Source organism: Bombyx mandarina, chromosome 19, assembly GCF_030267445.1.
Source record: "Bombyx mandarina strain Sakado chromosome 19, ASM3026744v2".
Taxonomy (NCBI): domain Eukaryota; kingdom Metazoa; phylum Arthropoda; class Insecta; order Lepidoptera; family Bombycidae; genus Bombyx; species Bombyx mandarina.
The window spans coordinates 2,790,439-2,803,944 of NC_143225.1; the positions used below are offsets into that span (position 1 = coordinate 2,790,439).

The 13,506-nt window shown below is 43.6% G+C and overlaps 2 protein-coding genes across 3 annotated transcripts in view; both read left to right on the forward strand.

Annotated features, from left to right (window-relative positions):
- Nucleotides 1-12,009, forward strand: part of Tsp (Thrombospondin) — a 37,842-nt gene extending 25,833 nt beyond the window's left edge. For both annotated transcript variants that reach the window (XM_028169642.2, XM_028169643.2), the window contains exons 10-21: nt 132-323; nt 634-869; nt 1,726-1,878; nt 2,751-2,957; nt 4,340-4,508; nt 5,187-5,364; nt 7,266-7,441; nt 8,100-8,205; nt 8,534-8,743; nt 9,298-9,481; nt 10,135-10,372; nt 11,786-12,009. In XM_028169642.2, coding sequence (XP_028025443.2) covers nt 132-323; nt 634-869; nt 1,726-1,878; nt 2,751-2,957; nt 4,340-4,508; nt 5,187-5,364; nt 7,266-7,441; nt 8,100-8,205; nt 8,534-8,743; nt 9,298-9,481; nt 10,135-10,372; nt 11,786-11,868 — 2,132 coding nt within the window. In that variant the 3' untranslated portion in view covers nt 11,869-12,009. The remainder of the gene's footprint in view (nt 1-131; nt 324-633; nt 870-1,725; nt 1,879-2,750; nt 2,958-4,339; nt 4,509-5,186; nt 5,365-7,265; nt 7,442-8,099; nt 8,206-8,533; nt 8,744-9,297; nt 9,482-10,134; nt 10,373-11,785) is intronic.
- Nucleotides 12,010-12,276: 267 nt separating this feature from the next.
- Nucleotides 12,277-12,996, forward strand: LOC114239264 (uncharacterized). The gene has a single exon (XM_028169383.2). It carries the CDS (start codon nt 12,475-12,477, stop codon nt 12,994-12,996), a length of 522 nt encoding a protein of 173 aa, XP_028025184.2. The 5' UTR covers nt 12,277-12,474.
- The last annotated feature ends 510 nt before the right edge of the window (nt 12,997-13,506 follow it).

Sequence of the window (13,506 nt, forward strand, 5' to 3'; positions counted from 1 at the left end):
CCGCTAAAAACCTGTGCTCTGGGTCACAGCTAGAAAATCTCATGTCTCCAAGCTGATCTGCTCGTCGCCCACCCGTCCTAATGAAACTGCAAAGGACCTCTGGGTGACCAAAAATGCTTCCTGTATTTTAGGTGTGAGCTGCGAGGAGACCCAATATGGTCCTAAATGCGGGTCCTGTCCTACTGGATACGTGGGAGATGGTCGGCAGTGCCAGCACGTGTGTGACGCTCAGAAGCCCTGCGGTAGAGAGCGACGCTGTATGCCCAAAAGCACCAGCCCTTATTACGAGTGTGAGGGATGTCCCAGCGGCTACCAGTGGAATGGTGAGGACTTATTACGCACATAAACCTTTTTATATTGATCACTAGCAAAACATATGGTTCTTAATAGCTCTCCTACGGCTCCGAAGAAGCCTTCTATGTCAGGTGTTGCGATAATGCCAGTAACTATTCAATCCCAACGAAGGTTTTTAATGAAATACGTACTTAAGACATATTGAATGATTTCCGCCATGAAGGAATTATATTGTATACTTAAAATCAAAAGTACAAAATTTGCTTGACTAGATTAGGTACCACAACCAGCTGTTTCTTGAACTGTGAGGTAAATATTTAATGATGGGCTTAATTCAAGGGTACACATGCGTGGATATGGACGAGTGCGATTTGATTCGGCCCTGTGATGATCTGGTCTCGTGTCGTAACGAAGAAGGCGGCTTCACCTGTGGGCCGTGTCCTCCAGGGTACACAGGTAGCCAGGGCTGGCGGGGCACTGGCAATGAGAGACGAAGGGAACATTGTGTGGATGTGGACGAGTGCGCTGACGGACGAGCCAACTGTCCAAGAGGACGGCTTTGCGTCAATACCCCGGTGAGTTTCGACCAGGAATTACAGGGTTCTGACCAAAGTTTTTTTTTATTTTTTTTTATTGCTTAGATGTGTGGACGGGCTCACAGCCCACCTGGTGTTAAGTGGTTACTGGAGCCCATAGACATCTATAACGTAAATACGCCACACACCTTGAGATATAGTTCTAAGTTCTCAATATTGTCACAACGGCTACCCCACCCTTCAAACCGAAACGCATTACTGCTTCACGGCAGAAATAGGCGGGGTGGTGGTACCTACCCGTGCGGACTCACAAGAGGTCCTACCACCAGTAATGAACAGGCGATTAACAGGCGAACCAGGCCCACGTAAGCTCTTCGCATGTATACTCCAATGGGAATAGCAAAATATTGTACAATTCGACGATAGTTACTAAGCCGGTTGGCAATGGCTTGATTCTGCCCTTGGTATTGTTGACGTCTATGAGCGAAGGTAACCACTCATCTTCAGGTGGGCCGTATACTCGTTTGCTTATAGGGCAATAAAAAAACCGTTTTTGTGCTTAGCGGGCATGGTTTGTATAGATGAAGTGGTTTTTCATCTCCAGTGAAAGAATCATAGTAATTACACAGTTGCTCATGGACATTAATAGTGCTAGGGATACAGCCAAGTCACGATTTGTTGCTGCAGCTCTTGATCACACCACCTGTTATTGTTACAATGCCGGAGAAATTCCTTGGAGGGGAGCTAATCAATTTACCATGACAGAAGAATTTAGGTCCTTTCAAGTTGCATCGCAAGGGACATGACAATATGGACTAGGAGTTTTAGACCTAGATCCGCACTTTTATCAAAATATATGAAGCAACATCCCTCGAATCCTGTCTCCTCGCTCCAGGGCTCATACATCTGCGTGCCCTGCGGCGGCCACTACTACGTGAACACGACGAGGCCGTGCTTCGACCCCGACTCGCTGGTGAAGCGATGCGACCCCAGCTACTGCAGGCGATTCAACGCCGTCTGTGGTTTCGGACAAAAGTGCGTTTGCAATGTAAGTACCGGTACTTAATTACTTTGTGTAGGTATACCGAAGGAGGTATAATAACATAGATATATAACGACGAAGGGAAGATCTTCCATCTAGCGGGTGTAATTGCTCGGTAGACCGATGGTCCGAATGTTTTTTTTTTCCTACCTATGCTGATAGCCTTGAGAGGCTATTTCAGCTTCGCCCTAGCGTGTAGGTGGTAACACTGGCCCTAGCAAGAGCAGTGCTTCGCAGAATCTACCACCGGATCGGAAACGCAACCCACTGAAAAGATCCGGCCAGAAACTCAGTGGGCTGTGTGGTCAATTCGCTCGTCGAGCCCTTCGTCGCAAGCGACAGGTTCGACAAGGACGGTGATCGGTGCTTGTGGTACCTAAAAGCATCGCTAATGGATGGGGAGGATCCGTAATGTCGTGTTTTGGGCGACGTTGACTGTTTACCATTCGGTCTAGAGGATCGGGTATGTCCGAATGTTGTTGTTCAGAACTTGTATATATGCAAACTTATTTTGAAAATGTCGTAGGCAAGATTTAGGCATCTGTCAAATGTCTTGTGTTGTATGATAACTACTGCCAAAACTTATTAATAGCTGAAATTAGCTAGCGAGCTTACGACCCAACTGCTCCATCTTCAAACCGGAACGCATTACTGCTTCCTTGCAGAAATAGGCAGGATTGTACAACTTATCCGTTCAGGTCTTCAAGAGGTTACCAATCAAATCTTGTTGTCATGGAGTTACCACTGTCTTTCCAATTTCTCCAATAGGGCAGTTTTAGAGCGTTAAATGTGCATGGGAAGTTGCAGTCATGGCCAACTATACGCCACTAAACTAATCCATGAAATGTGACTGCAATTAGCTCCCTCTTAACTCGTAGACCGGTTGGACTGGCAACGGTACAGTGTGCGGACTGGACCGAGATCTAGACGGACATCCGGACGAGCAGCTGCCTTGTAATGAGCCTCACTGCAAGAAGGACAACTGCCCCGACGTCTCCAACTCCGGACAAGAGGACGTGGACGGTGACGGTATCGGGGACTCGTGCGATTCTGATGCAGACGGAGACGGGATTCCCAATTTTCCTGTAAGTGAACCTTGATATTGGACCACCAATAGTTTGCCTTTATTTCAAGTAGCCTAACCTTTTGCCTATAATGTTAAATTTACGGATCGACTTTTGGCTGTCTCCATGATCTAGTAGCCAATAAATTTGATGACTGTACTAAAGGTCCAAAAATCATTCCAAGCTATATACCATGCAAGCATTCTTACATTCCACTTCAATGCCTTATTGCAACTAATGCGTTACATTTTTTGTTTACACAGTGTTATTAATATGTAACTAAGACCTTTAAGTTATGTCTTATTTTTATTTATATTCTTATTTGTATGAAAAATGATAACATGGAGTGAAATGAAATGAAGATGATTAAATTGAGACATTAACCAACTGGGATGAAATTTAATGAAATGAGTTGAAATGATATGGGATGAAATATAATCTCAGCAAAATGGTGGTCATTTACTGATATTATTAAACAGTTAATAAATCACCGTTATTACACATAAACCTGAAGAAACACTAAATAGACAAAATAAAACAAATCGCACAACTTCATTCCTCGCGTTGCCCCCAAAAAGTCCCATCCATAGACAACGACGACGAGGTGCCACCATTGTGGACACGACCTGGACACGGCGGAGCATACGCTCGCTGTCTGCCCCGCTTGGGAGGTGCAGCGCCGTGTCCTGGTCGCAAAGATAGGACCGGACTTGTCGCTGCCTGGCGTCGTGGCGTCGATGCTTGGCGGTGACGAGTCCTGGAAGGCTATGCTCGACTTCTGCGAGTGCACCATCTCGCAGAAGGAGGCGGCGGGGCGAATGAGGCAAAGCTCTCCTCACTACGCAGAAACCCGCCGCCGCCGAGCAGGGGGTCGGGACCGGGGTCTCGTCCGTAACCCGGCCCCCTAAGAGCTTCGGGCTCCACCCGTTTTGTGCGGGGAGGAGCTTAGGCGTGGGGCGGCGTGGTAGGTCGCGTTCCCCCGACCGCTCCGGGGGAAGGTGTAGCGCGGCGCTATCAATCGGGCTCTTGGCCCGTCGACCGAGGGAACCGGCGGTCATGTTGCTGGCGGCCGCCGGTCCGGCGTCTGGGGGACGGCGGGATGGATGTAATGTGCTCTGCGTAAACCCTGTCCCGCCGTCTCAATAACTCCGACTGGGTTCCCACCCGGTCCGGGGTAGGGCGCCGGCTGTGAGCGGCAGGAGTTTTTAGTGAGGTTCGACTCCCACATACCCCACCTGCCGTGCGGGTGGGGATCCGGCGATTTTCTCCTGTGGAAAAAAAAAAAAAAAAAAAATCCATAGACAACAACAAACTACACACTTCGAGATGTTCTAATGTGGTATCACTGACATAAGCACCTAATTACAATACGACCACCGGTACTGATATACCACTGTGACCAGGACAACTGCCCATTGACCCCCAACCCGGACCAGTTGGACGACGACGAGAACAAATCGGACGAGAGAGGAAACGCCTGTGACAACTGTCCCCGGCACTACAACCCTCGCCAGGAGGACACCGACGGAGACGGAACGGGAGACGTCTGTGATTCGGACATGGACGATGACGGTAACTTTACTTCTTCGACAATCACCGTTGTACTTAACGTAGTACTTTTAATAATAAGGTCGGCGAGTTTTTTTTATTGCCATTTTAGGTGGACGAGCATATTATGGTTGTGGCACCTGATGGTGAGTGGTTACCGTCGCCCATGGACTTCAGTCAATGCCAGGGGCAGAGCCAAGCCGCCGCCTACCGTTATAATGAATGTAATGATTCATTTAAAAAAAATCTCAGTATATTAAAAAAAGTCATCAGAGCCGTCATGATTATCCCTGCCGCGGTAACTCCTTACTCCGCCTGGGGTTTGACCTCGGAGGAGATCGGACGCCTGGACGAAAGTGCTGGGGAGTCGGTCGTCTTTATAAAGACGCTGCAATGATTGATTCTTAAATAAATCTGGTAACCATAGAGTGATTAGGATCCTTTTTAAAGCTATAGAACATTTATTTTGCTGCATCTATCTTAAGTAGAAGATAATCCCCCCCTAAGCATAGCTCCCATTTTTTGGGACAGGGGATCGAGCCTTCTATGAGCTATCCACGCTTAGGGGTCACGTGAGGTGTCTGGGACTTGAAGGTCTGTAGGTGTTTGGAGCAGACCCTGGGCCCAAGCATATTTTTAGGGGCCTACTGCCAAAAACCAGCACGTGTCTAATGATCCATCTTTGTAATACCTATGTCCCAGGCATACCGAACCAAGTGGACAACTGCCCCAGGAAGTACAACCCGCAGCAAGACGACATGGACTCGGACGGCGTCGGCGACGTCTGCGACAACTGTCCCCGCGTCCGCAACACGAACCAAGAGGACACGGACAAGGACAACGTCGGCGACGCGTGCGACAGCGATATAGACCGTGACCAGTGAGTTATAAAGATGAAAGTCGTATGACTAGAGGAAAATTATCAAGTCTTAGAGAGAGAGAGAGATAGAGAATACACTTATTGCACACCAAAACACAATTTACATTCAAAGAACAGTCAAATCAGCAGATACATTCGTACAATAGGCGGTCTTATCGCTAAAAGCGTTTAATTTACAGAAATTCTGGAAAATATAAAAATATACATAAAATAAACAGAATTATACCGTTTACATATATTATAATATATAACAATATACATACTTACATACTAATATACTTACATACACATAAGAAATCAACAGTATGGAAATGATAAATGATAATGATGCAAACAAACAGCACTAAGCAGATAAGTAGTGTTCCTTCACCATTCTTTTCTTCTTCTTTCTGGTCGTTCCCTCAATGCTGAGGATCGTGACTGTATGTCAATCTTCTCCACTCGGTCCGGTTCTGCGCCATATGTACCGATCCCTGTATCTGGCCTCCAGTCACCTCCTTGAGTTGGTCCACCCATCTAGCTGGCGCTCTTCCTCTAGCGCGCTTCCCCTCCATCTGTCCGAGAATTGTGAGTTTCTCCAGGCTGTGCAATGAGGATCGCATTATGTGCCCAAAGAAACTTTCCATTCTTTTAAAACAGTTTAAAGTTGGAGCACTTCTCACTGCATCCGGGAGAGCATTCCACAATCGAACCGCAAGTGTGTATGTTAAGATTTTCGTTATACCATTTTTAAGGGCTGCGACGATAAAACTGTGCTTTAACCAAAGACGCGCTTATTGACAGTACTCCAAATAACATTCCGTAATCTTTACCGTCTAATATTATACTGACTGACTAGATGGTGCAGTAGTTAGCGGCCGCTGACTGTCGCGCCGAGGGTCGTGGGTTCGATTCCCACATCGGGCAAACATTCTTGTGATGAACAGATCTGTTTGCTCTTTGTCTGGTTGTGTAGTATCTTTAAGTCGGAGACGGTCATTAGTTTGGTAGCAAAACGAAGCGCAGCACGATTCCCGAGAAGTGACAGATCGTAATGTCGTCGGAACTCGGCTAACTTCGTGCTACGACAGAGCCTAGCTGATGGAGGCGCATATAGACGCCATTTCACTTAGCAACCCACCTTTTTAGAGCGGTGCCTCCGTCCTAAGAACTATCATTCGCTTTCGTTAGCTAACGTCTGATTTGTGATTTCTAAATTATTCTAAGACAGCGAACGTGTTTTGTATACTCAATATTTATCTTAACTCGATCACCCTATTCGCCACTATGATATCTGACGATGGTCTTAATAATAATAATGGGAGTCCTAGTGTGGGGTCGGATTACCTTGCGTAATCTGTTTCCAGTTCCCGGTTATTAACATACACTCAATAAACCACATTAAGTTTCATTGTAATTTTTGCTTAGGATGGCTTTTCAGTATTGCGTCATTATCGTCGCTTTTCAATTCGGCTTCTGTATTACTGAATTCCTTACACTCTAGACCAGCCTTTCCCAAAGTGAGTGATAACGCCCCTTTGAGGGCGCTGCAGGCCTAAAGAGGGGCGGTAAGAGACCCGAAAAAAAATGGGGGCGTTGCGTAGAGGCTTGGGAGGCGATTTGTAATTTCATCTAAGAGGAATCTTAGACACCGGCTGAGCTCTCGCTATAGTGGTTTTTAAGTATTTGAAAAAATGGGGTCGCTAAATAATAATTTATTCTCAAAGTGAGCAGTAGACAAAATGAGTTTGGGAGCCCCTGTTCTAGACTGTAGAACACAATCGAACCTTCATCCTCCGAATTATCTTTTAAAGCTCTCACATTACCATTCCCCTTATCCCCGTTTGGAGGAGCTGCTTCATTATCCACAGCCGTTGTTGCGGTCGTACCAGTTATCGTGCTAAAGGCCTCGTCGTTTTCAGAGACGGGATACAAGATGGCCTAGACAACTGCCCGCTGATACCGAACAGCGACCAGCAGGACGTGGACCGCGACGACAAGGGCGACGTCTGTGACGACGACGACGACGGAGACGGGATACCAGATCTTGACGACAACTGCCAGATCGTGCCCAACAGGGATCAAAAGGACTCTGATAGTATGGAAATGTTTTCCTTTAATTTAGTACCTTTTTAGGAGTACCTTAGTATTTTATTTATTTATTTGGGAAACCAACAGTACAATACAAACATATAATATTTAAAAAAAAGCTAAAACAATAACCAAACATGTTTCCACCATCAAAATCACATATAAGTAGAAAGTGAACAGAGAAATTTAGAAATTTAAGTTTACACAAAAAACAAAAGCAACACAATACGCACATGTTCTCATGTACATCAACTTACACTATAAAACTAAGTAATACTCATCGTACTAAATCACCACACAAATATTCCAAAATATCCAGGAAGAAATGATTAAGGTGACGTACATGATGACGAAGTTGGCGCTGACGATGACTTACTTGACCTTGAGCTGTAAGGTCTTACTTAACAGAGCTTAGAAGGCGGTGATCATTCGCAGCAGACATGGTCATCGTAGTCGTGTGGTTGGTAGAGTAGGGCAACCGTTTGATTAAGACTTATATCTCTATGAGAGTGGCGGACATCATTGGTCTACATTCACTTCGGTAGCTCGTCTACCAGTTAAGAGCGCGCACTTAAATTTAATTAGTACAATTTTGAATTCGCGCAAAGCTCCATGAACACTGTTGAGAATTAAGATTGATTTGGAGTCGATTCGTGTTTTTCTAGATGACGGCATTGGAGACGCCTGTGACAATGACAATGACGGCGACCGGGTCATCAACGAGCTGGACAACTGCCCGAACAATTCGCAGATATTTCGAACGGACTTCAGGTAAGCAAAGATATTTCTGACATTAGTCATCTGTCTTGAATATGTGTTAAATAGAACCTTGAACGGTTTCTCATGGCTTAATGTGAATAAAAGAACATAATTAAAAGTCACTCAATTCGTTTACTTAATACAGACAAATGAGATGGTCAAGTGATTTGAGCTGGCTCATGCGTAAGAATTGAAGGACCATAGTCCAAGACAGCAAGTGGTAATGGCAGCAGATACCTACCCTCACTGGGTGGATTATAATCTAAAAAGAAGATTCTAGATGTTTTCTAAACAATTTTGTATTTGTGTAACGATAATGAGGAACGTTGATGCGTTGCAGACAGTTCACCACGGTCCGATTGGACCCTGAAGGCGAGTCGCAACAGGAGCCCAACTGGAGGGTGACGGACAACGGAGCTGAGATCCTGCAGACCCTGAACTCGGACCCTGGTCTGGCAGTCGGCTTCGACAGCTTCGGCGGAGTCGACTACGAGGGAACCATCTTCGTCAACACAAAGATAGACGACGATTATGTTGGATTCATTTTTGGGTCCGTATGACGTCACTACCGACTATATAATTGGCTCGGATTTTTTTATTGCTTAGATGGGTGGACGAGCTCACAGCCCACCTGGTGTTAAGTGGTTTCTGGGCCCATAGACATCTACAACTTAAATGGGCCACCTACCTTGAGATATAAGTTCTAAGGTCTCAGTATAGTTACAACGGCTGCCCCACAATTCAAACCGAAACGCATTACTGCTTCACGGCAGAAATAGGCAGGGTGGTGGTACCTACCCGCGCGGACTCACAAGGTCCTACCACCAGTAATCTTGTTATCCCTTTAGGTCCAGTTGAACTTCTGTAATTGTTATTATGATCGGTATATAAGGTTTCCTTCTATTTGCTCTACATCGAAGTCTCTCATTGTTGTTGTAAGACGGCTGTCCCCCCCATCGGATCACAATACAGGACTGCCTTGCTACAGATATGGCAGGATGGTATTCCTGCAAGTTTACAAGTAGCCTTAGAGGTTTCCTCAAGTTTCGACTCCTCAATTATCCTTTTCCAAGTCCTAACAATGGTAATGTTATACGATCGCAGATACCAAAGCAACAAGAGGTTTTATGTGGTCATGTGGAAGAAGGATAAACAGACTTATTGGCAGAAGACTCCGTTCAGAGCGGTCGCCGAGAACGGCATACAGCTCAAGCTGGTCAACTCGAAGACTGGCCCGGGGAAGATACTCAGGAACGCTCTCTGGAATACTAACTCTACCCCGGATCAGGTAATAACTTCAGGTGGTGATTTCTTGGGAACTCCTTGGGTCTCTCCGTGTGAGCTCGTATGGTATGTGCCCATAGAGCAATTTCATTTGGCTAACAGTTATATGTCTGTCGCTTTGGTCCAAACCAATTGAGGCTTCGATTATCTAGCCTCAAACTGTCTGTCCACGGACTTTGTATAGGAATGGATTTTTTGAATTCGTCGTGGCCTAAAGGTTATGACGTCCGGTGCATTCGTGTTGAGCGATGCACCGGTGTTCGAATCCCGCAGGCGGGTACCAATGATTCTAATGAAATACGTACTTGACAAATGTTCACGACTGACTTCCACGGTGAAGTAATAACATCGTGTAATAAAAATGAAACCCGCAAAATTATAATTTGTGTAATTACTGGTGGTAGGACCTCTTGTGAGTTCGCACGGGTAGGTACCACCACTCTGCCTATTTCAGCCGTGAAGCAGTAATGCGTTTCAGTTTGAAGTTTTTAATTTTTTTGTACAGCCCATCTAGTATTAAGTGGTCACTGGAGCCAAGATCTTGAGATATAAGTACCTATCGGCGCGGACTCACAAGACGTCCTACCGCCAGTAAATTTGTTTACTTTTAGTCAGTTTTATTAGTTTCATATTTATGGGCTTATTACCGTTGATCAGGTGACTTTGCTCTGGAAAGACCCTCGCAACGTGGGCTGGCGCGAGCAGACGGCGTACCGCTGGAAGCTCCTCCACCGCCCCAAGATCGGTCTCATCAGACTGAAGATGTACGAGAACAACCGCCTGGTCGCGGACTCTGGGAACACTTACGACTTCACCCTGAAGGGGGGGAGGCTCGGAGTGTTCTGCTTCTCCCAGGAAATGATCATATGGTCTAATCTACTCTACAAATGTAATGGTAAGCATTGTTTCAGATGTTTCGTTTGCATTACGGTTTATAGCATTAGCGGACTCAGCAGACGTGTATATATCGAAGAATGAAAGGATATGTGGTTTTGAGCGATCTTTTTGTAATTTTACAGGAGAGCCATTTAAAAGAGTTTAAAATTTAAAAAAAAATATCATAACAAAAAATAAAAAAACTTCTTCAGCTATTCGAATGGATTAAACTTAATTGAAGTTTAATTAAAAATAAATAATAATTTAAAAAAAAACTAACAAAATACGCTTTTATAGAAAATCCAACAGAAAATAAATTTTAATTAAAAATAGTGTAAGAAAAAAATATTTTATTGTAAAAAAGTTCCGGTCGAACATATCGTGAGCTTAAGGTCGACATTGAAGAATTCATGAAAATGGTTATTAATTTTGGCATCTATGATGCTAAATAGTTAATACCTCATGGACATTCAATTATCAAAATAAAACAGTTCACACCACCTCCCTCCTCGCGATACCACCAAAAAATCCGAACTATCTCATATTGTGTTTTCTGAGCTCACTTTTCTTTGGATTGAGACATTACCAGCCATAATTTACCCCAGGGCTCCCAAACTTATTTTGTCTACTGCCCATTTTCAGAATAAATTATTTTTAACATCCCTATGTTTTCACCTACTTAGGAAACCACTGTAGCGAGAGCTCAGTCGGTGTCTAAGAGTCTTCCTAGATCAGCGGTCGGAGAACTTTTTTAATTATAACCGCAAAATATTATTGTGTAAGTTGATATTACCCCATGGCGAAGAACAAAAAAAAACGAAATCGCTTCTTTTTATCAGTTTTTATATTATAGCCACCATGATAATTTTGAAAAAAAAAAAAAACATTTTTTTCGTTACGTTTTTTTTTATTTTTTTATTGCTTAGATGGGTGGACGAGCTCACAGCCCACCTGGTGTTAAGTGGTTACTGGAGCCCATAGACTTCTACAATGTAAATGCGCCACCCACCTTGAGATATAAGTTCTAAGGTCTCAGTATAGTTACAACGGCTACCCCACCCTTCAAACCGAAACGCATTACTGCTTCACGGAAGAAAATAGGCGGGGTGGTGGTACCTACCCGTGCGGAATCACAAGAGGTCCTACCACCAGTGATAAAAATTTCATTTCGTTTCATCGAGTTTGAAATCACGATTCTTTATATACTTTTTACTCATAAAAGTTTCATTTTACCCCATTTGGGGATATTTACCCCGGTTCCCCGACCGCTGTCTTAGATGAAATTATAAATCGCCTCCCAAGCCTCTACACAACGCTCCCTTTTTTCTGGGTTTCTTATCTCCCCTCTTTAGGCCTACAGCGCCCACAAGGGGGCATTATCGCCCACTTTGGGAAAGGCCGATTTACCCAATTACGTATATTCTTCTTCCAGATAAGATTCCGGCGAGCATAGCTTCGGAGATTTCAACAAGGAACCATTTCGAAATCGACCAAGATTATTTCACAAACGAGTAGCCACAGACGAACGGACGTGTCGATTAACATTTTTTATAATTAATGCAATTAATCTGTAAATACCCTCGTTCGCGCAGAACGTGACGTACGGATGTGCTTATGTTAGTTGTTAAGTTTAAATGAATATATTTTTTAATGATACGTCTGTTTTATTGCCAATATGATGTCCAGCCTTTTATTCCCTACCTATTCGCTGGTAGCCTAAGATGCTATTCTAGCTACGCCCTAACGAGTAGGTGTGCTTACGGGCTCAACCTGAGAGAATTTGCTAACACTAGCCCTAGCAAGCGCAGTGCTTCGAGAATCTACCACCGGATCGGAAACGCGACCCACTGAGAAGATCCAACGAGAATCTCAGTGGGCTATGTCTATGGGAAGCTCAACCGTTACAAGATCCTCTTCTTTCTTTTGCGATACGAAGCATGAGTAATGGAATTATCCAAGTTTGAATAATAGTATGAGCATATTTAAGTACATAAATGTTCTTCAAAAAGTTTTTATTCAGTAAAAATTCTCAAATATATCAGTCAGAAATACATCAACTGTCATTATTGAATTATACGTTTTACATTAAGAGTTTTTATCTAATTTCTAATACAATTTACAATGGAATTTGAGAAAAACGATACAGAGCTAACAAAAAAAGCTCCCAATAAAAACTTGGCTAATGATGATGAAGGTCGCGTAGGAGAAATGGTGACTGCAGATTTGGATGAATCTCCTACCGAAAGTTTGGGAGGAGTTGCGGAACCGGCAATTCGCAATGAAATAATACCTTTAGCTAACGTAATCTCGAAAACGGGTAGCCAAATTGAGACGACACATGCAAATTTTCGTAACGAAGCTAAGCCCCAAAGTTCTAAGCAACGAAGCCGTGGAAGATTTCTGGAATTCGTCAGGCACGCCCGTCCCAGTTTCCCAAGGAAATCTAAAAGCATAGCTAAAATCCTGCTGAAGAATTTATTATTAGCTAAAGGTTTCACTTCAAAAACTGCTGTTGATGTTAAAAGAAGAGTTGAAAAGAAGAGCATCCAACGTAATCCCAGAAGGTCTATAGGAAACGGTACTAAGAAGCCGTGCCCTAGATGTGGACATTCTTGCTGCTTCAAAGATTCCTCCATGCGATAGTTTTTTTAAAATGAAAAACCGTAAACATTTTGTTAGGATCTATTTCAAATTTATTAAATCTACTTTTGATAACTAAAACTCATTATTATTTATTGTTACACATTTAAATGAAAAAGGTTAATGATGATGGTTAATTGTGGAATGACAGTACATAAGACAGAAAACATTTTTATCTAATTATTTCCTTACGGGCACTTTTAAATCTGAGGGAGTGCATATAGAGTCCCTTCTTTATTTCGTATCGTCGTGTTTTATGTAATTAACACCACAGTTGGAACAATATAAATTTTATTGATGTAGCGGCATAAGCAATTCTAAGTAATTACATTATATTAGTTAATTAACACATTATAAATTATTTTTACGTTTTAAATATTTGGCGGTAAAAAGGTTCTGAGTCACAGACTATATTATTTTTCCCACATCTCGTGCGTTCTGGCTTACGCATCATAAAAATGTGCGTTCATAAACGCCACAAATCGTTCGACTTATTCAAAATACAGTTTCATC

Bases quoted from the DNA above. Each gene is read 5' to 3' on its own strand.
- LOC114239264 (XM_028169383.2), top strand. From the start codon at position 12,475: ATGGAATTTGAGAAAAACGATACAGAGCTAACAAAAAAAGCTCCCAAT.